Source organism: Montipora capricornis, chromosome 3, assembly GCF_036669925.1.
Source record: "Montipora capricornis isolate CH-2021 chromosome 3, ASM3666992v2, whole genome shotgun sequence".
NCBI classification, from domain to species: domain Eukaryota; kingdom Metazoa; phylum Cnidaria; class Anthozoa; order Scleractinia; family Acroporidae; genus Montipora; species Montipora capricornis.
The window spans coordinates 19,296,826-19,324,325 of NC_090885.1; the positions used below are offsets into that span (position 1 = coordinate 19,296,826).

Below are 27,500 nucleotides of genomic sequence, written 5' to 3' on the forward strand. Positions count from 1 at the left end.
TTGATTGGTTTACTGGATTGTCTCCGTCCTTTTTGATTGGCCAAAGTAATTACTTTGGTTTTGGTTTTACGACACTCATTTGAAAACCGCTCTATCATAAAATCCCAATCCAAGCTGTCCAAGGCCTTTTCAAAATCAATGAAAAGTAACAATCCAGGAATGTTTTGGCTTTTTGTATAATCCATGATATCTATAATCGATCTTCCAGCTTCGCCAATAAACCTGCCTTTTGACAAAACCTGTTTGATTATAATGAATTATCTCTGGGATAACTTTAATAATCCTTGTCGCAATTACCTTAGAAGCAATTTTAGCGTCTACATTAATGAGTGATATTGGTCTCCAATTTTCTAAATAAATTCTGTCTTTTCCTTTCTTTTCAACAAGTGTAATAATGGCTTGTTTTTGTGAAGGCGACATTTCCTTTTTATCAAAAGCTTCATTAAATGAAGCAACCATAAACTTACCTAACAATGGCCAAAATGTCTTATAAAATTCTATTGGAATTCCATCATTTCCGGGCGTTTTGCCCGCTTTAAAGGAACCTAATATGTTCTCACATTCCTGAAAAGTTATTTCTCCTTCACAAGCTGTACTCAATTCCTCAGAAAGTCATAGTATATTCGGATTTGTGAGAAAAGAATTCGTTTCACCACTAGGTCGGTTTACCGCTCTTTCTTTGGTATAAGCTTGCTGTAAAAAAGCTTCTCAGCATTCAAAATTTCAAAGGGGTCGGCGGAGATGGAGCCGCTGACATAAAGTTTCCGAATATGCTTCTTAACATTATTACGCTTTTCTAAATTTAAGAAATATTTACTATTTTTTTCACCGTGCTCATGCCATCTTTCCCTGGATCGAACGATAATACCCTCTACTTTTTCATCATAGAAAGCTTCTAAATCTTTTTGAAGTTTTTCTGTTTCTAATCTTGTTGTTTCAGACGGATTGCTCTGTAACTTCTTTGTCGAGCTTTTGATAGTTGTTTTGAATAATTAATTGAGCTCGTTTTGATATTAAATTTTAGCCAGTCCCATTTTGTTCTCTCATCCGACAAATCTATCAGAGATCTGAGTATATTTAACATGTGTGTTATTTTTTGATTGATGTAAAAAGAAAAGGTCTTTCTGCAGGTACCGGAAAGCATTGTATTTTTGGTCACTTGGGATCACAGGTACCCCAAGCTCGATATATGAGCAGCTCTTTATATGATGACCTTTGCATTGTTACGTGACTCGAGCGATTTGCATATTTATAAGGATTTGTATGGGGAAAATAACGATATAGAGGGAGCAAACCGGTTCCTTTAAAACTAACAGAAATGGCCGTAAATCGGCTCAAAGACCACACAGGAGGGAAAAAACATTCAACTAAAGTAAGGTAAGACGATTTTTATTTAAATCGCTACATTTTCATAGGTCACAGAAACAATCGTTATTTTCCCCATACAAATCCTTACAAATATGCAAATCGCTCGAGTCACGTAACAATGCAAAGGTCATCATATAAAGAGCTGCTCGTATATCGAGCTTGGGGTACCTGTGTTGGGATTAGTATTTATTTGGAGTTGTTTTGTTTTCTGTCTTTGTTTCTTTTGTTTTACGTAATTTCTGCTCCGGTACTTGCAGAAGCCTGTCCAAATTAAACTCAAACTGACCGAACCCATCAATTGTATTTACTAATAGAATGGCGCATGGTGCTTTGATCCTCGAATTATATTTATTCCTTCTCGTATGTATTGGCGTATTTTGCAATGAACATGAAGTCACCGAGTGCATTGAAGGCCCTCTACATAAAGATAAACCCTCTCCAGAAGGTCAAGGGTATGTAGAATGCTTGTCTTGGAAACAAAACTCTTGTTGTACTGCCGAATTCACTCGAGAGCTGGAACGGAACAAAGTTGAAGTTTTATATAACTTCTCGTGGAATCATTGCAATAACTTGTCGCGGGTGAGTTGCATGTTTTAGGTTTGAAGGCCACTGCTCGTCTTGGGCTTGTGATACGACAGGTAGTAAGTCACAATAGGTCTGAGGTCTGGGAATGAAAGTCTATTGAAATAGAAGATTATTAAAAAATAGAAGTTAATTGAATGGGTTTCAGTTGTTTGCAATGTGAATATGGAATGATGTAGCGTTGCGAGGGTCGCTACTGTTCTTAAGAATTGTGTCCACGCGTATTTTGTTTACAGTTTAATGGTGTTGTCAAGTGGCAAAATGCTGCAGTTCTATGCGGTTTCACGCGACAATGCAGTAAAAGTATTAATACGACTTCGAGTTCTTGAAGTGAGTGTCAAGGTGGACGAGATATGTCTGAATTATCTATAGCAGCAGACACTCCCACAAACACATAAGAACTGTGCAATTTTGTTGACCAAGTTCAACCCCTAGTTTCCAGCTGGTCAATGCAAGCTTGCTTGCTGTGGAAGCGCGGAATACATGTAATTTGATCTCAGTTATTCATTATTCCTTCCATTTTTTCCGAGATATTCATTAGTCATCTTTGAAATTTTGTTCGATATTCATTTTTCCGTATTCGTTACTCTTTAACGGAAACCGTAAAATTATTTATTCCGAACGTTATTAATTTTCCGTTCCAAATATGTACTGTCCTTTGATTTTCACGAGAAAAATCATGTGATTATTCATTGATGATATACATGCAAAAAGGTCACATGCAAAGCTTGTGTTCACTGTTCGGAGACGTCGGCGATCCTCTAAATTGCAAGTTTTCAGTTTTTTGCGCACTTTCCACTTTCCGCGAAAGTCACTATCGGGAGAATCCGGCGATTTTCCGATACTCGGTAAAATCTGGGACGGTCGGGAACTGCGAATTCCCGGATCGTCTGGGATTTTCCCGACATATGAAAACTAGGCTTAAGGTAATTCCCTTGAAATTGTTCTACTATCAAACTTTTTTGGAAACTTGGCATAATTTACATTCATGATATGAACATTAAAACAATTCAATAAAAAAATGGGGTCGAGGTGCTTGTTTACGCGTCAACAGGCTCTTAAAATGGAGTATTTTTACTGATTTCGCGTGAAAAATTCGAATCACCTTCATACAGAATTAAGTCTTGGTTAATTCAAAGACACAAAATTTTATTTTGAAAATAAAGCTTCTTTTATTTACATAAGCAGTAATGCTTCATTTACGCCGACTTTGATTTCCTGGTTGTGGAAAAAGTGCACTTTTTGGGACAGTTCCGTGGTTAGCTTGAAGTCCTCGCCTGGGGTAAAATACACCCAGTACGGAACTGTTTTCCAAAAAAAATTCATGTTCTACTATCAAACTTTTTTTCTTCTTCAAATATGTTCTTTATTAGACTGTTCTTCGCAAATACCTGAAAAAAAAAAATCGGGGGTCACCGTGTTCGTTTGAGAGAAAAGAAGCATTTATTTCGCTATCGGGTTTAATTTGAGCGAAATCTCTTACGTTTTGTATGCGCACGTGCTCATGTGTATTCATTTGGAATAAATAGGCACTTGTAAATTTTTTCGAAGATTAAATTTACTCGTGCTTTCTTATTCCAAATAAATTGCACTCGAAATCATGCGATTACCTATACAAACAACATCAGATATCATTTCTTCTCATAATTTATTTGAATGTTTGAGTATTCCTCAGGGGAGGTGAGCCCTGAGCCTTGCCGAACATTAGCGTGTTGGTGCAAACATTGACTCATACAAACAATCACAAGGTACGCGATCGTCATTTGCGTATATGAAGTATCAATGCACGTATGACGTAACTCAAGATGGCGCTGAACAAAGACGATGAACGAATATAGCTCACGCTATGCACAGGATATCTAAGATTAGAAATTTCGTTCTCCTAAAGACGAATGCAACAAGGCAAACGAAAGTGGTTCCAAATAACTAACTTTGTGACCAGGAGAGTTTTCTGCACCAAAATTTTCACTCGATGAAAATATCTGACTAATAATGCACCGTGTCAGTTCTTTCACAAGGTTAGGTTTTAATAATTCCTGTTTCTTACTATTCGTTTGGTCATTTAATCCTATATCTGCCATTATGTAATCCAGATCAAGTACATGTAAATATAGCTTTGACGTTAAGCCGTGCAACATCAGTGGTTATTCATTACGGTACGTAATCAAGACTAACAAAATTCGCCCCTTGCACTATTTTACATTTTCAAAAAAACGGTGGCCACGTTGCTGTAAAAATTGACCCACGGCAAGTGCGTTTCCTTTAGTTTCTGCTTTTACTTATACACTACCGTGTCCGCCATGATCAAACTCTCCACTTCTTACATTTCCAACGACACCAAACTATGCAACGCCTAAGTTTTTCATATTCAGTACTGATTTGTTCTCTTCCTGCTTCAACATCAATTGCTTTATGCTAAAGCTGTCCATTTTGTAGACAGCCATTCTTCTACCGGCCTGGGCCCCGAGCACATTGATGATTCTGCGTGCAACTATATTTAACAGCGAGGGAAGCTGTAGTGGCAACTATTACCAGCTGTTATCTGTGTCTCGAGTTTAGAGATTGATTGCAAACCATCCATAGAGACCCAATAAAATTAGAGGGTTTTTGTAAAGAGCTGCTAGCCAGTGTAGACAAAACGTTCGGCTTAAAGGGGCACTGTCATGAGCTGCGCATGCTCGAGTTTGTTTGCTCCCGAGCCCACGGAAAATTCTAGCCGCCATCATGGATTCACGCGTGAGCCACGTATATTCGCTGGAGTATCTCCTTTGTCCACCGTGGTCCTTCCCAGTGGACATCATTTTGAATTTGTCGATTCAACTTGAAAAAGGTTAACCTAACACTTTTTCAAGTTTTCACAAGACGCTAGCGCATGCGCTTCTCGTGACAGTCTCCCTTTAACTAGTGACAGAAGTGGTAAAGATAATGGGAGGCAAGCAAGATACGCCAACCCAATAGCGTGCTTGCTCGGGTCGCTTGGAGCTTGATTGGCGCTAACCAGGGTGATCATTATAATTGGTACCTTTTCGTAGAAGAATAGACTCAAATTAACAAAACTTTAATTAAGTTGTAAGCAGGATGTCATCGCGGGGAAAGCGAAGAACCTGCTCGCAAGCTAGACTCGTTAACACGGTCAGCGTCAATTTTGTTTATCTTTACTCTGGCTTTGCTGGTGACAAAAAATGGCTTCGAAGTTCCTAAAGCTGAAAGCTATGTGGCTATGAGCAGATAATTCCGCTTTAAATCAATTAAATAACTTTGATCATTTGAGAGGGGATCTTTCATCTTCAAAGCTTTGGTTTCAAGTGTAGAACAAATGTGGTTGAAATCAAAAGGTCACGTGGTAAAGCGGATGGGAGAGAGGTACAAGTTGGGACGTGAGAATTCCTACTACGGGCGGAAATTTGACGCTTCAGAAAATCTACAATTTAAACGTATGATGATTTCCCGTGCCGACTCCTCACACTTAGTTAGAATCTGTCTTTAGAATCAACTTCTTTTCGTCCGTTAAAATGCCCTTGTTTATGCGATTAGTACAATATAAGACGATGGTATAATACATGAAAGAGCACCCTTTTAGTGATTCGGTTTAAGGAGCTTGTTTGCTAGTCTCCAATCTTTAATCATCACGTACTCCCAAGAGAGCAGGTTTTGACTTTACTTCCATTTTTACTTCACACTGTGGGTATCTACGACAATCATAACAGTTCGACACCACCAAGTTCAAGGGTGGGAGGAAGGGGTAATATTAACAACGGCGTATCCACGTATAGCAGTCAATGGAACAACACAGAAGATCAAATGACCGTAGATCATGGTGGGTTCACTGCGCTTTCCCTGATTCAGTATACGGAATGTCACTTTCAATGCCAGTGACGTCTTCAAACTGCCCGGCAGGGGCACTCAGTGTTATGAATTGACTGTTCGGTTAGGACATGGTTACCCGGAAATTTAATTTCGATGCCCCTGAGGCGGCTAAACAAGCATTGATCATTGATTACGTAAGATTTTCGAGCTTTTATGTTAAAATTCCCCGTCTCCCAAGAATCAAGTTTTCCTCTGATCTTTAAAAACGCAGCTTATGCTATTTCACCGCGATGAAAATAAATGCGGTTACTTCAATGTCTGCTCAGGGTGATCTTTTTGGAGAAAACATTAATGAATTGATAAATTTTGGCCATTTCGCTATCATCATAACCTTTAATGTTTCGGAACTCAGGTTACATGTTAAGGGAAATGGCGGAGCCTAACTGAAAAAGTTTGTCCGGTTCCTTAGTTAATGAGTTAAATTTCTCGGGAGAGAGAAAAATACGGAAACGGAGCGTTTGCATGGTAATGATCCGTACTGTAAAATCCCGGCCCAAAACTAGCCATTCAGAGTGCTCCACATTTAGCATTTAGCCTGAGAATTGCTTGCCACATAATCAAGGTATATATTTTGACTTAGGAATCTATGAGGGTGACATTCCGCAAAATTATGGAAAGCACAGTAGACACCGGGCCTAGTTTCATCCCTTAATTACTACCTATAATAAAAAAGGGCTTTGAAGCACAGTACCTCGTCTGTCTTTGTAAACCAGCGTCTTTTGCTTTTCTTGTCAAAAGGATTGTGAACAGTTCATCAAAGATGAAGAGTGTTTTTGGCAATGTGAACCTAACTTGATCAAGTGGCATACTGGTCAGGGTGCTTTGAATCGTGTTCCAATATGCTCCAGTTACTGTGATAAATGGTTTGAAGCTTGTAAGGACGACATGACCTGTGCTCAAGATTGGATAAACGGATTTAATTATTCTTCGAATGTCTACAGCTGTCCAACCAGTTCTCGCTGTCGCACGTTTTCCGAGGTAAAAAGGATTTTATGTGGCATGCTTTTTTGATGTATTGCTCTAACAAACCAAAACACAGTATCTTTGAATTCACCGGAGAAAATACAGCAACAGCGCAATTCATGAACAGCAATTGAAATTAGGAGTAAATACGAATTGGTGCAATGTGTTGATTGTAGAGTTACACATTTTGCTAATTTCAGATAGTGCAGAATGATAGGTTGAAATGCTTAAACGTCTTTTTAAAATCTGGCCTGTTTTCAAGTTGAGTGACAAATTTTTACTCAGTAGTTTGTCAGGGGTCTCATAATTCTCGTCACGCGCGACGACATGCGTTACATGGGTTAGGCCATTCTCGTCTCCAGAATCCGCTTTTCTTTTGATCAGCGCCAAGAGCTCGGACTCTGGCTACAGACAAATCAGGACGTCTGTGAATCACGGACTTCCGGTTCTTATGCGCATTCTCAGAAATTTGAAGCAATAACGGTCGTCAACAGTTATAACATCATAACATTATCGCGACTGCGCGTATTTTTGGCTGTAGCCAGAATCTGTTTCTTTTTATCTGCGCCAATAGCACAGACTCAGCCGCAGTCGCGGTAATTGTCCCCGCAGAAGCAACCTAGAAGCCCCCACGTAGAAAGTGAAAAAATGTAAATTTGTAGATATTGTGTAGGGGAAAGCAATCTCAATTTGCCCAACCGAGCGCGCAAGAAGGTGTCGGTATTGCTCAACCGGGCGCGCAATGTGGTATCAGTATTGTTCACCTCGTTCGCGAGGTGTTCTGGGTAACTTGAATCACGAGGCAGAAAGTCACAACAAAGTGTGGTGCGATTGAAGGTGAGGAATTTTCGAATATTTACAGCGATTCCTTTTACTTTGAAAATCAAAGATTATAGTATCTGATAGAAAATCATATTGCCTGGGTCAGAAATAGATTTTTCAGGTACCAACAGGGGCGACGATTTGTCAGACACAAATCAGAGACAAAGGTAACAGAACTGGTGACAGACTTTCTCGGCCCACAAATTGCGAGACGCAACCTCACAAAGCAAAAGTATAGTCTCGGTATCAGCTAGCATTTTCAAACAATCTTCGATCATATTCTTCCTGACTATTTGTTCCTATTTGATGGTATTTCAAGGTACCGTGGAAAGAACCACGTGGATAAAAAAGATGACGGCGAAATGTTTCTTTCTAGTTAATGTTCCTGTTCCTGTTTTACTATCATATTTTCAAGGCATTTTCCATAATTATATAAATTGCCCATCCTTTCCTTGCATCTTTCACTTTCATTTACCTACCTAATTACATGTAAAATAATATGAAGGCATCACAATGTGCAGCACACATTAATTGGAAAACACCTCAACTGCCATCTGTATTATCTTTGTTGGGAGAGGAGGGAGGGGGGGGGGGGGGGCAGATGTAGTGGAAACTAGTGGTATAATGCGCAGAAGCTCCGGAAGTGTTCTTGGCGCTGACCAAAAGAAAAGCGGACTCTGGGGACGAGAATGGCGTTAGGCGTGGTCCAAGTCAACAAGTGGGAAGTTGTTTTCATCTACTTGTTTTAAAAATTATCATTACCTTCAAGTTTTATGCGTTAGTTGACGAGCAAAACGACCAAACGAAACTTAAAAACCCCGCAATTGTTTACAGAATGTTTAACTTGTACTTGAATTTGACTCTGTCTTTCAGGTGTACAAAGACGGAAAGGGGTTGTGCAACACGATGTGGGCAAAATCCTTCCATTATGAAACCAGCAAGAATTGTATGGTAATGAAATTTTCCGGCGACTCAAACCCAAACGACCGTGTAACCTCAGCTTCCAATTCGTCTGTAACCTCAGCTTCTAATTTGTCTAAATTCGGTTATCGCATTTCACTTCTTGTCATACCTAGTTTTTACTGGGCATGTGCTAAGGTTTTCATGCCAGTCTAGATACTCAATGGTAAATTGTAAATTCAATATTTCACATTCAGTTACGTACTCGGCTGATACAAGATGAAATAAAAACGTATTTCCACAATATTGTAGCTCACGTAGACGGGTTAAAACATTGTAGTTCTCTTAGTGGGACGAGAATTAAAGTGGCTAATTTAAACCATAAAAGGTACCGTTGTTCTTCCACAGAAAAAAAACAAACAAACAAACAATGTAATAAATAATAACAACAATAACAACATCATTAGCCGAGTTCAAAAGCTAAATGAAAAGGCACCATGAACTATGATCGCACAAAGCCTTTGTGGCCGACGCTTTGAAAAGGAGCTGGTGAAAGGATGCACTCAAAAGCCTATGACATGCAGTTTGCATATTTGTATCAGAGAGCCATTTTTGGAACCCAACAGTAGTTGTAATTTTTTATTCCAAAGTACTGCAACTCTGACTTATCTAAGGTAACAATATCAATAGACATGTTAGAAAAAACTTTGCACACTGTATCTCTAACAGTAATGTAAATGTCAACGTGCTTTCCAATAATATTGAAAACGTTTTCAGTGTGAGACATGTCTGCTGACTCATGGGAAATCAAACTCTCCTGCATGACACCTGAAAGTTGTTTCACATGAATTACATGTATATGTCAAATTGATCGTTTAAAGGGAGAGTTTCACGTCTCTGCGCATGGGCAAACTGTCACATCAGCCCATTTAATTCCATTGTTATTGAAATAATCAAAAGCATTGATGCAGGAAACGGAAACAATCTCATAGTAATGGATTACTCATTGGAATTTCTTTTGTAATCATTTCCTTTGTGTTATGAACCTACTGCATGCGAATAGATTACTCGTGCGTTATGACAACTCGTGCGAAGAATAAGTTTTCGACCCGTACAATAGAATCGAAATCAAAACTAAATTCGATGTATTCTGTGTAAACCCGCGGTGTCTTGCACCAAATTTGGGCCATAGTCATTCAGTGTATTTGCTTTAATACTCTCTGTGTTTAATTAACATCATCTGGTTCAGTAAGAAACCGTAAAATTACAACTGCTATCGCTAAAGCTTGGACATGCGCAAAACCCTGAAACTGTCCCTTTAATTAATTGTGCACTTTATAGACAGTGAATTGAATTGTTCAGACTCAATGGTCACAAAGCGAAAAACAAACTGCTCTGTAGAGCGTTTTCACTCACGTGACCAGCAGCCATATTGGATTACTGAAACAAAAGAAAGCCTTTGCATAAGGTATGGGAAGTCCTCCCTGTCGAGTCAATGACCGAGAGAAGAACGGAGTGCAAGAGAGGCAACGTGAAGGAGAGGAAAAAACTAATGGCCCCTAGAGAGCAACCGCAACAATTGATTGCTATGCCCAAGAGCAAAAATTGAAAGAAAGAACGAAAAGGTAAACATCGTACATTGTGAACCAACTGAGGTGGGCTGTCGAGAATCAAGTAATACTACGCATTGCTACCAGGGAGGGAGGATGGGCGAGTTGTTTTCCGAGACTTACAAGCTACTCTGACATCGATGCATATCATAACGTGCTTAATAAAGCATCGTGAGGGATCATGAATATTCAATGAGGTTTGAATAGTTCATTATCCACCTTGCTGCCTCATTAGCATTAAGGTATGGGAAGTCCTCCCTGTCTCGTCCGGCTAAGGAAGCTCTTCAATATACCCTACACAAAAAACTCTCCCAATCCTAATAAATATTATCCCCAAACCTCCAACTCCAACCCCAAACAACTAAGACAAAAGAGTAAGGCTCTGTTCATTTTATTCAAACGTTACTATAGAAAAAGAAGACTATGTGATATTCAACAAAAGGCTCGAGTGAATCCTAGTAAGTCATTTTGCCTTCTATAACTATCTGTAATATTTATTGGCAACAAAGATAACAAATCACCCGCGCCCCCCGAACCCAGAACTTGGTTCAACTTTCTGTAGTGACGGGCCATAGAGGGGGTCTTCCATCCTATGTGATCCATTACCGTCTGAATATCTGCGCCAACCAACGCTAAAGAGATAGCGCACCCATTACGCAGCCCATGCAAAGTTATTTTCCGATGCCTGAACACATGCGGAAGTTTTCCCACATAGAAATTCAACCGCGCTTGCGCTGCTGGCGAGTCTCTATTGACTAGTAAAATCGTGTAGCGGTAGACAGTGTAAAACCTATAAGTGTCACTTCTAAAAGGGAAAAGGGTAAAGGGGACATAGTTTTGAGTGGCGAAGATGACCCCTTTCGCTCCTATGGGGCTCTCAACTGGCGTTAGACAGTAGGGAGTTAAGAAACCATGACGGCTACGGCGACGAAACGTCACTTGCTTGCCATAGGTAGTAGCACTCCGACGGCACGTAAGTTCCAACTTTCTCTTCCTAATATCCTGAATATTAACAGGTACCTTTAAAGAAATGGGTGACTTCTGGAACGGCGCCCTACGGTAACCACAAGATTGACAGAACCTGGAACTTTCATCATTAGGGTAGGCGTACTGGAGACACCCAACTGAAGGCACAAAAAGTTTAGAACCCTTGGTAACGCCTGAAAAGGAAGCCCTACATATTAGAATCTGTCAATTCGCAAAACCGATAAGTCAAAATTCAATCTTGTCGGGTTAAATCCACGCTTCGCAGGGGCGAGCAAAACATCTAAGACACCATTTCTGGCAAGGACAACGCCTTTCGAAGACATGGATACAATAGTTGGCCAGCAAGGAGGACAAGGGGATTTCCCAGGGACCACCATTGTCACAATTGCTCTCTGGGATTGAAGATAACCTAGCAGAGGGTGTATCAAACCAAAAGGAAGGAAAACATATGCATTAACCTCCTTCCCGTCACGATGTTGCAAGTTCTGACTAAAAACATCTACACCAACAGAGCCAGGTGTGGGGTATGGTGTGAAATGCGGTAACGGCTCGCCAAAACGATCTCGCTGGACATTAGAATCAGGTGACATTAAGTCGAGGTTATGACCAGAAGGACCACCAAACAAGTCTTGGACCTTATTCCAACACTTGGGGTGACAGCATAGAGTCCGAAGCTGACAAATTTCTCGAAAACTCATCCGCTGGATTGTTCGCTGTTCGCATTAACGAATCAGGATAAACATAACGAGGCACATCTCTAAGCTTGTCTAACGAGAAGGGGGAATCTCTCATCCACAGATTAAGGGATCTGGCATCAATACACAGCCTTGGTTTAGAAGGCTCGGCAGTCAGCGGTAGTACCAATCGGAGGAGGGGGGGGGGGGGGGGGTTGAACCTCACCAACCTTCCCCCATACGCGAACCGCCCCAGTCAATAGGCGCTCTTCCAAAGTGAGCGAAATGAAGTCCGAAAACTTGTTGCATGAACTTTGATTACCCATGACCCGCCTTGCCATGGGGATATCACAATCATATTGAACACCCCTGAACATTCCTTTAAAGGGTCTCATAAAGTTAACAACATTTACTCCTTTACTAATCCATCGTAAGACCCTCTCCTGTTGCTCGTAGCCCGCTAAAATTACTTTCCAGGTATCAATTTTTATGAATTTCTCCCGCTTTAATTGCATCAGGGTCACGGAAAGAGATACCAGCCACTTGGCGCAAATCTCCACTAAGAGTGCGGTGAACCTCATGGAGCAACATCTCAGGATCCATCTTTTCCTCCAGGCTTGGGGTTCCATCCAGGAGTACCCATTTTGTTGTACGAAGATCCGCCTTTCGACAAGCCGAGAGTGGGTCAAATTGCCATACAAACCCTTTGTTTTTTCCTCAAAAGCTACAATCATCAAAAGTAAAACTATTATACTCGGCTAGGAGAACTAGTACTCCTAGATGGAAACCCAGGCCCGGAGGAAATGACTCATCAACCCGAAAAATCGTGGCTACAGGGGAATGCCCTATAAGACAAAACGCTTGCTGAGTCATCCCACCGTTCAAGGGTTAAGAAAAAATGATTTCGAAATGCGCTCAAAACCAATGGAAGTACGTGTGTGTATGTTTGTGTAAGTAGGAGAGCGCACAGAAGAATAAAAACCTTTAAAAGCACTTTGTTAAATGCCCTTTATTACAATTAACAAGACACAACAAATAACTAAATTCCGGTCCGTAATCCTTTAGTTCTTAAACCGTTTCATAAATGCACAGATAATCGATCGCCAAATGTTCAAAAGTACATTTTAATGTCCTTTTTCGAATCCAATGGCGCTTGCTCAAACGGACAAAATCTCGCAAAATGTCCGGGTCTCCCACATGCAAAGCATTTTGAATTAAAGGGTCTTCCACACCTTCCCTTCCCCTCTGGTAAGGGCGTGTCCTTCTCTGCCCTCTCTCCTCCTTTAGCTGATTAGCAGATTTCAACGCTTTCTCCACAACCTTCTTGTCACCGCCTAATGAAACACAAAATACCATCACAATTTTAGTTTAGATACACGACCCCATAAGCGGCAACGCTTTTTAAATCACCATCGTGTTGAAATAAAAGTTGTTGTATTGTATTGTATTGTATTGTATTGCATATTAGATCGATCGATACGTCCGCCATTCCTGTTTCTCTTGTTGTCCTTTCCATTGACTCCTGATGTTCCGGAATTAGCTTGCCATCAGATTTTATATATTTTTAGAACGTGCTATTTTGCGTTTAGACCGTTTAGCGCCGGCTCAGGAAACCTTGGTTGTATTGTGGTTTTTCGTTTAGCACGGGCAATCCCTCGACTAGCGTGACTACATAGGTTTATAGATCAATCAGAAGCATTGTCATTAGCTTTAATATTAACCTGCGATCAAGCGTGCTTTTCTTGAGACACCATGTCAAAGGAAAAGTACGCCTGATGGCAGTTTACCTTAATATTAATCTAATTGGTCATTATTTGGTGGGGCCTGTATGCCATTAATATATAATACGGTAGGCCGGCGGCCGGCTTCGGATTCAGTGTAACCTCGAGCTGACAACTCAGACCGAGGCTCTCTATCTCGTGGTCAAGCATGACAAAACCCAAGCCTTCGACCTTTTGGATCACATTTTTAGTATAATGGCGCGTGGTGCTGTGATCCTCGTAATTTTTTTCCTTCTCGCGTGTATTGGCGTATTTTGCCATGAACATGAAGTTACTGAGTGCATTAAGGGCCCTTTTCATAAAGATAAGCCCTCTCCAGGAGGTCAGGGGTATGTAGAATGCTTGTCTTGGAAAGAAAAATCTTGTTGTACTGACGAATTCACTCGAGAGCTGCAAAGGAACAAAGTCGAAGTCTTATATAACTTCTCGTGGAATCATTGCAATATATTGTCGCGGGTGAGTTGCATGTTTTAATTTCGCAGCTGATTTCGGTTAGGCCACTGAAATGTTTGATACGATAACATTAATAGTTTGGAAGTCTCGGAATGTATTAAAATTTTGATATTGAAACAGGAGATCATTAGAAAACTGAAGTTTATTGAAGAGATTTCGTTTGCACTGTGAATATAGAATGATGTAGCGTTGCCAGGGTCGCTGCTGTTCTTAAGAATTGTGTGCAAACTTTGTTTATAGTTTCACAAGTAAATTATGATGTTGTCTCGATATGTCGAAGTTTTTTGCATCTTTTAATTTAATGTTTCACGTGACAACGTAACACTTTTTTGAAAGACATGTTTCGGCATGCTTATGCCATCATCAGTTTAATGAGTTCCTAAGTGTGAACAGTTATAAAGTCTACGGGTAGATGAAAAAATTATTACAACATAACGTAATACAAAAGCGGGTACTAATTACAGCGTGACACCAAACATCAAGGTGTAAACTAAAACGTGAGAAAAGTGTTATAATGCTGCAATTGTTTGTTAAGTTCCGGTTTGATCTTATTTATATAAAAAGCTTCAAATACTCCCCTTCGTGCTTTAGTATTCTGGATTCTGCCAGCAACTCAATTGATTTAAAACTGAAAGAAGCTTATGTCAGACACAAATCACTGTTGGGGGTTTGAAGATTCAATTCCCAACCAGCAAGTGTTGTTAAAGAACAACTGAATATAAACATTAGGGGCTCTTGAAGCGTTTACAAGTATTTACTATAGTTTTTATCCAAGAGCAATAAGATATTGAAACTCATTACCAAGTTATATTCATGTGTTTCGACAATTAGAAGTTATTAACAATTCTTACTTTATTTATTTATTTAGAATCATTTTGAATTTATATTTTTAGATTAAGTACTGTAATATTATAATTGCTTGTATATTTGATATGTAGTTTGACTTTGACTTACCTATATTTCTTGTGTTATTTACATTGACTTTATATAATATAAATAACATTGACTTTATATAGTTAAACGTAAACGTAAACGTTAACGTTAACGTCAAAGTAAACGTAAACATAAACGTAAACGATTCCCGACGTTTTCGGAAGATTTCTGAAGATTCCCGAAGACATCCGAAGATTTCCGATGTAAATGATCGGCGTGTTTCCATATGAAAGGCTCGCAAAAGTATTCTGTCCTGAAGAGGTAGTTGTTTTTAGTTTTAGAAAGAACCAATCTTGAACATGACTGTGGATTGAAGAAAAAGGCCTCAAGTTATTATCATATTTTTGCTGGATTTTCAGTTTAGGCTGTCAGTTTCAGTTTTTTGAAAATGTTAGTAAACTTTCGAAGAAATTGTTGCAAAATAGGAACTTGTAAACATGGTTAGCTGCATTGTTGGGGATTGTAAATATTTTCAACATTACCGAATTCTGATTTTGTCACCAAAAGAGTTTTCTACACATTTATTTACTTATCATTAGCAATACACCGTTTCAGTTACTTCCTGGGTCAGATTTTACAATCCCTGTTTCTTACTATTCATTTGGTCATTTCATCCTATATCTGCGGTTACATAATCCGAATCAAGGACATCTAAATAAAGCATTGACCTTAAACCGAGCAACATCAGTGGTTTCAAGACTAAGAAACTTGCAGTACGTTACCTTTCCAAAAAACAGTGGCCACATTGCTGTACAAAGTGAACTTGCGTTTGCTTTAATTTCTGTTTCGACTGTACTGGTACACCACCGTCGCCACCATGATCAAACACCTACTGTCCGTATTTTAGAATTTTATAGCAGTCTAATATGGAACCATCGTAGATTATCATGGTGAACCCACTGTGCGCATGCCCGTAATCAACGATACTCCCTTGCATCTAATCTCTACCCCAGAGCTCTTCTCTCGACTAAGAGAGAGAAGAGCTCTGGGTAACCCTGAAACAAAGTGTCTTCTCATTGGTTTTCGTGAAGAACAATCAAGAGCGTCTCTAATTGGTGCATTCACGTTATCACGAGGAGTGAACAGGCGCCGTAAGGTTCAAAAAGACAATTTTTGGCTGTAAGAACCCTATACGGCGCATGTTCTCCTACATAGAGTTTCCCAGAGCCCTTGGGTCGATCCGAGGCTCTTGTAACGAGAATGCCCTTGCATCATGTGTTTTTGAGAGAATATCAGGTTACACGGCAAAGGGGAACTTTTAATTCGGCCCTTAACTGAAAAGGTGTATCTGCGTCCTCAGTTAACAGGCTACTTTTGTGTGTAAATTTGGGACGGTAACATTAAGGTCTATCTTTCTGTCTTAGTTTTGGAAATTTGATTCATGAAAGCCAATACGCAGTTTGGCAGTTGCCGCCACTTGAGGGTGAGATTCTGCAAAATTATTAAAAGCGCAGTAGCCTCCCGGCATAGCACAGTTCATTTCTAAATTTCTACCCGTGATGAAAGTATGTATTTGCAGCTTAATGCCTCGTCTATCTTTGTAAACCAGCATCTTTTGATTTTCTAATCAAAAGGCTTGTGAACAGTTCATCAAAGATGAAGAGTGTTTTTGGCAATGTGAACCTAACCTGATCAAATGGCATACTGGTCAGGGTGCTGTGAATCGTGTTCCAATATGCTCCAGTTACTGTGATAGGTGGTTTGAAGCTTGCAAGGACGACATGACCTGTGCTCAAGATTGGCTGAGCGGATTTAATTTTTCTTCGAATGTCTACAGCTGTCCAACCAGTTCTCGCTGTCGCAAGTTTTCCGAGGTAAAAAGGATTTTATGTGGCATGCTTTTTTGATGTAGTGCTCCAATTATAACAAACCAAAACACAGTATCTTTGAATTAACCGGAGAAAGTACAGCAACAGCGCAATTCATGAACAGCAAGTCGAAATTAGGAGTAAATACGAATTGGTGCAATGTGTTGATTGTAGAGTTATCACATTTTGCTAATTTCAAATAGTGCAGAATGATAGGTTGAAATTCTTAAGGAATGGTACCCTGATACCATTTCCAACTTAAACGTCTTTTTAAAATCCGGCCTGTTTTCAAGTTGAGTGACAAGTTTTTACTCAGTAGTTTGTCAGGGGTCTCATAATTCTCGTCACGTGCGACGACTTGCGTTACATGGGTCCGACTATTCTCGTCCCCAGAATCCGCTTTTCTTTTGATCAGCGTCAAGAGCACAGACTCTGGCCACAGACAAAGCAGGACGTCTGTGAATCACGGACTTCCGGTTCTTCTGCGCATTCTCAGAAATTTGAAGCAATAACGATCATCAACGGTTACAACATCATAACATTATCGCGACTGCGCGTATTTTTGGCTGTAGCCAGAATCTGTTTCTTTTTATCTGCGCCAATAGCACAGACTCTGGCCACAGCCAAAAATACGCGCAGTCGCGGTAATTGTCCCCGCAGAAGCAACCTAGAAGCCCCCACGTAGAAAGTAAAAAGATGTAAATTTGTAGATATTGTATAGGGGAAAGCAATCTCAATTTTCCCAACCGAGCGCGCAAGAAGATATCGGTATTGCTCAACCGGGCGCGCAATGTGGTATCAGTATTGTTCACCTCGTTCGCGAGATGTTCTGGGTAACTTGAATCACGAGGCAGAACTTAGTCACAACGAAGTGTGGTTCGATTGAAGGTTAGTAATTTTCGAATATTTACAGCGATTCCCTTTACTTTGAAAATCAAAGATTATAGTATCTGATAGAAAATCATATTGCCTGGGTCAGAAAATTTTCAGGCACCAACAGGGGTGACGATTTGTCAGACACAAATCAGAGACAGAGACGCAACCTCACAAAGCAGAAGTATAGGCTCAGTATCAGCTACAATAATACTCGTCACATTTGTTGGAACACCCATCCCCGCTTCCCCCATCCTCCAATGTTGATTTCCACAACTACTAGTAGTCGCCCGAAAAATTCTCACACAACATTGAATTGGGGGAAGGGGGATGTGGTATAAGCTACAATCTTGTAACACGATGATTCTGACCATTCGCCAAGTGTTCCAACTAAATATGTTTAGTATTGTAGGTATCGGAGAGCCTGAACATTTACGCACGCATGCGCTGACGGAATGTTTGAAGACGAGACGAGAAAAATATGCAGTACCTCCAGACGTAGCGCTGGAGCGTCGTACCAAACGAGTCATCCCAGGATTTCGGCCCGTGCGATCGCTTTTGGACGCAGTTGGCCCTTCGCTGCTTTCTGCTACCGACCTCGCCTCCCGGTACGGCATTGAGGGAGGGATATGTCGGCCCCTAAACCATATGAGACAAATCCCACGCCTACTCACAGCTCCAAACCGCCCTTGTCATTACAATTTAACGTACGATTTCGATGGCTTATATATTCAAGAGAAAAGTCATTTTATCTGTCATATGGTAAGCACTGGAGTCGCAGATTACAAAGTGCACGCATGTGCCCTGCCGAAGGTAACATACATGCATGCATAAAACTTTATTTCATCTCGAATTTCAGAATAATATCTTCGAGGCATTACAGCTAACATACATAATATATACAGATACATAACTAAATATTAAATAATATTTAAAGATATATTAATCAAAACGAAAAGCCGCTGTACAAAATCCGGCCCTGGATTAGTTTAAAACCAATAAACTCAGTGGTACGGGAAAAATCAGGTAGCGCATTTCGTAACGTACTTAGTTAATACGTAAGAAAAAGAACTAAGACCGTAAGTGGTTGTTCTAGGTTTATTGAGGGACAGAATGTAATTTCCACAAAGATCATTCATAAGAAGAGAACGGGAGAGAAAACGTATTTTTCATATATGCAGGACAAGCCTTTTTTTCTTTAACCACTTCTATACAATAATATGAGGAAATTTTGAATGCGCTTATTGCATAGAGATGTAGAGTTTGACTTAAGTGGTACGTAAGAGGACAGGTAATCGCAAATATAAATCTCATTACTCTCTTATTTACATTATACCGTTTCTTTGGCAAGAAATTACTAAAGGCCAGGCCGAATTTCCTATGATAAAAAGTCTACGTTAACAGCACGCACCTTGGCTACACCTTAGTAGCCGCCTAGAAATCTTCTTCTCGCTACTTTTTCCTCATTTGATGAGGACCAGTCTCCGCTTGCCTCCTTCATGCCCAAAAGGAATTCTGGGTAATTCGGCCGTTCCATGACAAGGGTAGACCCCCGATTCTCATTTCATAGATTTTCTTATGAGTGTGGAGCTACCCAGTCCTACCGGCAAAATACAGCATCGATTGAAGTTTTTAGCTTTCAAAACTTGCTCAAATTGTATCGGTAGGTCCTGGAATTCGTCCACAGAAAGGCCAGAGAGACGACTTCACTGGTGCTGTGAACCGCCATGTTTACAACAGAGCAATTTAGGCGTTCCACTCCGCATGAAATCATCTCTCACCTCTGTCTCGAGAAGACCAGACACGCACGGTTCTTACGTTACGTTTATGCCCCTGTAGAATCAACCGAAATCTCAACTCCTTGTCAAAAGTTAACCAGCATCTTAATATTTTTGGTAGGCTACAATACTCGTCACATTTGTTGGAACACCCATCGCCGTTTCCCCCTTCCTGAATGAGGGAAGGGGGATGTGGTATAAGCTAGGATCTTGTAACACGATGATTCTGACCATTCGCTAAGTGTTCCAACTAAATATGACTAGTATTGTAGCATTTTCAAACAATCTTCAACCATATTCGTCCTGACCATTTGTTCCTATTTGATGGTATTTCAAGGTACCGCGGAAAGAACCACGTGGATAAAAAAGATGACGGCGAAAAGTTTCTTTCTAGTTAATGTTCCTGTTCCTGTTTTACTATCATATTTTCAAGGCATTTTCCATAATTATATAAATTGCCTTTCAATTGATAGCGCATCAAATAAACGTTGATGGAAATTGAAAATAAATGGCCGATTGTTGTTGTTGCCCATCCTTTCCTTGCATCTTTCACTTTCATTTACCTACCGAATTACATGTAAAATAATATGAAGGCATCACAATGTGCAGCACACATTAGAGACCTTTAGATGCACGTTTACGGCTAACCGCAAACTGAGGTTTGAGATTTGCGGTTTGACGTTAGAAGTTGTGATAGTGCGTGCATTTAGATTTAAGTAAACAAGTGCAAAGCTGCGGAGGCCGCCATATTGAATTTCCTCGATTCTCAGCGTTGATGTTTCAGTTTGTTTAATTCACATGGAATGAAAGATAAAAAGTTTCTTTTTATATCTGCCCCGTTCATACGTGGGATAATGTAACTTCCATGCCATAAAGAGCTGAGGTAACTTACTTACGTGAAAACCTACCTTCCGCCGTTGAAAACGTCAAAACTTACCCTCGAACGTGACGGCAAGCGCTAGTCATGTGACTTCCAGCAGTTTGAGGTTAGCCGCAAACGTGGATCTAAAAGTCTCTATTAATTGGAAAACACCTCAACCGCCATCCGTATTATCTTTGTTGGGGGAGGGGGAGGGGGGGGGGGGGAGGGGGGCAGATGTAGTGGAAACTAGTGGTATAATGCGCAGAAGCTCCGGTAGTGTTCTTGGCGCTGACCAAAAGAAAAGCGGACTCTGGGGACGAGAATGGCGTTAGGATTGGTCCAACACAACAAGTGGGAAGTTATTTTCATCAACTTGTTTTAATAATTATCATTACCTTCAAGTTTCATGCGTTAGTTGACGAGCAAAGCGACCAAACGAAACTTAAAAACCCCGCAATTGTTTACAGAATGTTTAACTTGTACTTGAATTTGACTCTGTCTTTCAGGTGTACAAAGACGGAAAGGGGTTGTGCAACACGATGTGGGCAAAATCCTTCCATTATGAAACCAGCAAGAATTGTATGGTAATGAAATTTTCCGGCGACTCAAACCCAAACGACCGTGTTTCCTCAGCTTCCAGTTTGTCTAAATTCGGTTATCGCATTTCAATTCTTGTCATAGCTAGTTTTTTTCTGGGTATGTGCTAAGGTTTACATGCCAGTCTAGATACTCAGTGGTAAACTTTAAATTCAATATTTCGCATTCAGTTACGTACTCGGCTGATACAAGATGAAATAAAAAGGGATTTCTAGCTCACGTAGACGGGTTAAAACAATGTAGTTCTGTTAGTGGGACGAGATTTAAAGTGGCTAATTTAAACCATAAATGGTACCGTTGTTCTTTCACAGAAAAAAAAAAACAAACAAACAAGCATTGTAATAAATAATAACAATAATAACAACATCACTAGCCGAGTCCAAAAGTTAAATGAAAAGGCACCATTAACTATGATCGCACGAAGCCTTTGTGGCCGACGCTTTGAAAAGGAGCTCGTGAGAGAAGCAAAGCTTAAAAACTTTGCACACTGTATCTCGAACAACAATTACATATCAACGTGCTTTCCAATAATATTAAAAACGTTTTCAGTGTGAGACATGTCTGCTGACTCATGGGAAATCAAACTCTCCTGCGTGACACATGAAAGTTGTTTCACATGAATTATATGTCAAATTGATCGTTTAATCAATTGTGCACTTTATAGACAGTTTTGTTTTTGTGAAAAAAAAAAACAAGTAAACAATAAACCCTCTTTACGTGGAAAATAAATCATTTCTTCAGTTTTCATTCTCCCAAGATCTCCCGCTCTATCCCCCGCAAAAAATAAAGTCTTTAAAGTAGGCCTGATCTCTTGCAAACGTATAAAGCTCCTTTGACGAAATATACCTGTCTATCAATCTCTTTGCAATGTAAGCGGATAAAGCCAGTAGATCAGCAGTGAAAAAAGGTTGGGCTTGAGTAGAAGAAATTCTAGCCCGCAATTGTTCCTCCCGAAAGATAATCTTTTACCACTTTCGACGCTGCTGGGTTTCCATAACCCGGAATGGGGCTCATCCGAACCGCGACAGTACAAGCAGAATATAGAACGGAGCTTTCCTATCAGAGAATCTATAGTACCATAAGCGTAGTCTCTTAGGACAAGAACACTGTGTATTGCACTTTTGTCCAGAAAAAAAAGGCAACGTTGTTGGTGCACCTTTGTCTGTCCAAAATTATCTTTCCATATAAGGAAGTCAACAACTGCACTCGGAGTCGCCGACAGTATTCCAACGGCGGGTCAAGATTCTCTAAAAATTCCTTCTCCAGTGCTGATTTTTGCTTGCCATAGGGATTAGCACTCCGACGGCACGTAAGTTCCAACTTTCTCTTCCTAATATCCTGAATATTAACAGGCACCTTTAAAGAAATGGGTGACTTCTTGAACGGCGCCCTACGGTAACCACAAGATTGACAGAACCTGAAACTTTCATCATTAGGGTAGGCGTACTGGGGACACCCCACTGAAGGCACAAAAAGTTTAGGGACCCTTGGTAACGCCTGAAAAGGAAACCCTACATATTAGAATCTGTCAATTCGGAAAACCGATAAGTCAAAATTCAATCTTGTCGGTTTAAATCCACGCTTAGCAGGGGCGAGCAAAACATCTAAGACACCATTTCTGGCAAGGACAACGCCTGTCGAAGACATGGATACAATAGTTGGCCAGCGAGGAGGACGAGGGGATTTCCCAGGGACCACCATTGTCACAATTGCTCTCTGGGATTGAAGATAACCTAGCAGAGGGTGTATCAAACCAAAAGGAAGGAAAACATATGCATTAACCTCCTTCCCGTCACAATGTTGCAAGTTCTGACTAAAAACATCTACACCAACAGAGCCAGGTGTGGGGTATGGTGTGAAATGCAGTAACGGCTCGCCAAAACGATCTCGCTGGACATTAGAATCAAGTGACATTAAGTCGACGCTATGACCAGAAGGACCACCAAACAAGTCTTGGACCTTATTCCAACACTTGGAGTGACAGCATAGAGTCCGAAGCTGACAAATTTCTCGAAAATTCATCCGCTGGATTGTTCGCTGAAGTGACAAAGGACATGGTTAAATGGAGATTCTTTTCCTGGGTCAATTGAATAATCCTCTTTGCACCCGGATTCATGCTACGTGCGCGTCCGCCCCGGCCCATTCATGTATGTAAAACTGCCTGATTATCCATCTGGACATGAACTCGACAATCCCTTATCCCTGCAGGCGATGCCTCGAGCTACCGCCCAAAACTCTTTAATGTTGATTTTCTCCTTGGTTAAAGGAGCCTCCCAGAAATCACCCAGCACAAGATCTGTAGGTTGACGGTGAATCACACCAGCCCAACGTGATTGAGACGCATCTATTGAGATTTCAATCGCAACATGTTTTTCCAACCGCCACGAAACATGACCAGTCCAATGATCTAAGAACCTCCAGAAAAGGATCTTTTCTTTAAGCGCCGGGGTAATTTTCGCGAGCCCCGTACCAGACGCCAAACCAACCGCTGTAGCCATTTCCCGAATCAAAAACTTTGTGCCGGCCGGGGAAAGCTAATGAAAAAGACATAGCATTTCCCATAAGTCGTTGCAACGTCTTAACCGGGATATTCACAGACCCGCTTAAAACCTCCTCTCTCAGTGCAGCGTAGCTAACCTTTTCCCCGACAGGAATCTGAATTAAATGCCTGTAAGGAGGAATTCACTACCATTCCAAGATATGTGATGCAATTAGTAGGTCTCAGTACACACTTTCCCAAACCTAAAAAATAGCCCAGATGAACTAATAGCTTGCACACAATGTAGAGGGCAGCTTCCGCAAACTGTTTACTGTAAACAGTAAATCTCTCTGCTATCAGCCTGGACCAATACCCTCATTGGTGAAGATTTCCCATGCAGACGATCATCTATACAAAGGGAGCACGCAATTCCAAAGTTCCTAAAGAATTGCGTTGCCGACAAACCTAAAGTTTAGTAGACGAAAGGAGAATTCTTATAACCGAAGGGAAACGTTGCGCAAACCAACCACCAATCCCCCCACCTTATTCCAAAGTACTGCATAGACTCTTCTGTAAGTAACATGTGGTCATATCCCGATTTATCGTCTGACTTTGACATTAACGAATCAGGGTAAACATAACGAGGCACATCTCTAAGCTTGTCTAACGAGAAGGGGGAACCTCTCATCCACAGATTAAGAAAATGGGGCATCAATACACAGCCTTGGTTTAGAAGTACAAGGAAAGGTTACGTTTATACAAACGTTGGCCGTGTAGCACTTATATTTTAATTAACTTGGTTTAGAAGGCTCGACAGTCAGCGGTAGTACCAATCGAAGGGGGTGGGGGGGGGGGGGTCAACCTCACCAATCTTCCCCCATACGCGAACCGCGAACCGCCCCAGTCTTCCAAAGTGAGCGAAATGAAGTCCGAAAACTTGTTGCATGAACTTTGATTACCCATGACCCTTGCCGGGGGGATATCACAATCATATTGAACACCCCTGAACATTCCTTTAAAGGGTCTCGTGAAGTTAACAACATTTACTCCTTTACTAATCCATTGTACGACCCTCTTCTGTTGCTTGTAGCCTTCTAAAATTACTTTCCAGGTATCAAAATTTTTATGAATTTCTACCGCTTTAAATGTATAAGGGTCACGGAAAGAGATATCAGCCACTTGGCGCAAATCTCCACTAAGAATGCGGTCAACCTCATTGAGCAACATCTCAGGATCCATCTTTTCCTCCAGGCTTGGGGTTCCATCCAGGAGTACCCATTTGGTAGTATGAAGATCCGCCTTACGACAAGCCGAGAGTGGGTCAAATTGCCATACAAACCTTTGTTTTGCCTCATAGGCTATAATCATCAAACGAAAAACTATTATACTCGGCTAGGAGAACTAGTACTCCTAGATGGAAACCCAAGCCCAGAGGAAATGACTCATCAACCCGAAAAATCGTGGCAACAAGGGAATGCTCTATAAGACAAAACGCTTGCTGAGTCATCCCACCGTTCAAGGGTTAAGAAAAAAATGATTTCGAAATGCGCTCAAAACCAATGGAAGTACGTGTTTGTGCGTGTGTGTATGTTTGTGCAAGTAGGAGAGCGCACAGAAGAATAAAAACCTTTAAAAACACTTTGTTAAATGCCCTTTATTACAATTAACAAGACACAACAAATAACTAAATTCCAGTCCATAATCCTTAATTCTTAAACCGTTTCATAAATGCACAGATAATCGATCGCCAAATGTTCAAAAGTACGCAAAATACATCATTTAATGTCCTTTTTCGAATCCAATGGCGCTTGCTCAAACGGACAAAATCTCGCAAAATGTCCGGGTCTCCCACATGCAAAGCATTTTGAATTAAAGGGTCTTCTACACCTTCCCCTCTTGTAAGGTTGTGTCCTTTTCTGGCCTCTCTCCTCTTTTAGCTGATTAGCAGATTTCAACGCTTTCTCCACAACCTTAGCTACCTCCGCCTCTTGCTTGGTCGCTACCAACATTATAAGTACGCTGTGAAGCGCTTTACTGCCAACCAGAGGACGGCACTTGCGTAAAGTAATCGAACATTTTTCCGCCTCCGAATCCCCTTTATCCCTTGCAACATTTACGACGTGTTCCAAAGCCGCCATAGCTGCATATTGATCAAACAGCTCTGAAGGTTTCTTTATCAATGCCTGAACACTTGCTAGAGCGGTCTGAACTATCTGACTGTCAGCAGATTGTTTCGTTTGTTCCAATTCCTTCCTTAGCTGCACCATATGGCCATTTATCTATGGGATGAAAAATAATTTATAGAAATTCAGAGTCATCCTGCGTTACAACCCCCGTGTCGGATTGTCATTAACAGTGTAAGATATGCTCAAAGACACAAACTCATTAATATTCGTACCACTTTGTAGACAAAAATCGTCACATCTTTTGGTGGACACATGCACAGTGTCACCGCCTAATGAAACACAAAATACCATCACAATTCTTAAGGTGCAAACAGTCACACTTCTTATAAGCACCCAGGACTATGTCACCTCTTGGATGACACATAGCACAGTCACCCAGCTCAAAGGAGAGTCTGACCTCTTGGTGAACAGAACAATTTACCTCTCAGTGGACATAACAATCTCATCACTTGGGGGACACAACAAACTCATCTTTTGGTGGACACAAAAGTCTCACTTCTTAGCGGACACAACAGTCACACACTCGGTGGACACACCAGTCCCACCTCTTGGTGGACACAACAGTCACACCCCTTAATGGACACAACAGTCTCACTTAATTTCCCCCTTCTTTTTTAATCACCTATTGGTTGACACAACAGTCTCACGTCTCTCCTCTTCCAAATTCACCAGGATAAGAGAGAGAGCTACTCTCACTCAACATAAATTCCCCAGATATCTAAACACGGCAAGCCAGTCAGGTTAAATCTAGCATAAAATAAATACAACATTAGGATTATGGTGCCAGAGACAAGGATAAAGAGGGCCAGGCGCGTCCAGTACTTAGAAGGAAACTATCCCCGTCACAATAACCGAAACCAACAACCGAACAGAGAAAAAGGCCAACAGAATGCCAAGTAATCGCGCATAAATTACCAGCTATGTGCTCCTAATAAAAACTGCGGCTTAGAAAACTACAATACTAATGACAAACACGAAATTGGCCACCAACCAAGCAAAGAACCAACTCCTTACCTCCGCCGAAGTGCTCTCAACCGAACTACTCCCTATCGGCACTGCTTGCTCTGAATTGTTGAGAACCAGAAGAAAAATTTTGACCTGAACCACTCGCTCTCGGAGGAGCCTCAACAGAAACATCAGTATTCGGTAGGCCGCCAGTATTTGGTTGAATCCTTCCAGCTATCTCTTCCACCTCTCGTTGGTTGAAATTGGTTGCAATACGCGCCTGGCCCTCAGCCATCTTTGGCGTTGTTTCTCCGAGACTTGCAAGCTACACTGACACCGATGCATATCATTACGTGCTTAATAAAGCATCGTGAGGGATCATGAATATTCAATGAGGTTTGAATAGGGTTCAGTTCCCGGAGTATTAGTTTGGTACACCATTCCGCCATTTCTTTGTTTTGGAACACCAACATGGCCGCCGTGACGTCATGTAAAAACGCACTTTCAGCGGCCGATAAGGACTCTTACGCTGGTTCAGTCTTGAGCTCATTCACTCAATATAGAACACGTTGGTTCGAAAACAAATATTATAGAACTCTCAAAGCAAGTTTACAAAACAATATTGTCAAAGAAATGGGAAAACTGTGTTTTCAATAACCACTGAATACAGTGGCTGTCGCGTCACGTCAGATAGTCTAATGACATAACACCTCAGAACACGTGCTTTCGTTGGTTCTTGAAGTTACATAAGCGGCATTTGTTCCCTTAAGTTACATTACAGTTTCTTTGGAGCACTCGAATTTGAATTCCGCAGTTGTTGCCCGCTCCGGAGGTTTTGCAGCGACTGTTGAAGGAAAAGTCTCAATATATAACAATGCTCTTAATGTCTGGTCTCTCGGGAAACTAGTTAGTCTTGTTTTTCCTCGAGTCCTGATGTTTCCCTCGACTTCGTCTCGAGAAACATCTCGGGAAGACAAAACTAACTGTTTCTCTCGGGACCATACATTAAAAGGATAATATTCTTGTTTTGTG

General features: G+C 40.9%; 2 protein-coding genes across 3 annotated transcripts in view; both read left to right on the forward strand.

Moving 5' to 3' along the window:
- Positions 1 to 8,806, forward strand: part of LOC138042511 (riboflavin-binding protein-like) — a 21,388-nt gene extending 12,582 nt beyond the window's left edge. The window contains exons 1-3 of one of the 2 annotated variants that reach the window (XM_068888420.1): positions 1,630 to 1,947; positions 6,556 to 6,795; positions 8,476 to 8,806. In XM_068888420.1, the coding sequence (XP_068744521.1) occupies positions 1,684 to 1,947; positions 6,556 to 6,795; positions 8,476 to 8,718 (747 nt within the window). In that variant the 5' untranslated portion in view covers positions 1,630 to 1,683 and the 3' untranslated portion in view covers positions 8,719 to 8,806. Of the gene's footprint in view, positions 1 to 1,629; positions 1,948 to 6,555; positions 6,796 to 8,475 lie in introns of those variants that run through there. The other variant, XM_068888419.1, reaches the window with a different exon arrangement.
- Positions 8,807 to 13,719: 4,913 nt separating this feature from the next.
- On the forward strand, positions 13,720 to 21,587 carry LOC138042512 (riboflavin-binding protein-like). Its single transcript, XM_068888421.1, has 3 exons — positions 13,720 to 14,010; positions 16,515 to 16,754; positions 20,768 to 21,587. The coding sequence occupies exons 1-3, from the start codon at positions 13,750 to 13,752 to the stop codon at positions 20,966 to 20,968; spliced, it is 702 nt and encodes a 233-aa protein (XP_068744522.1). The 5' UTR covers positions 13,720 to 13,749; the 3' UTR covers positions 20,969 to 21,587.
- The last annotated feature ends 5,913 nt before the right edge of the window (positions 21,588 to 27,500 follow it).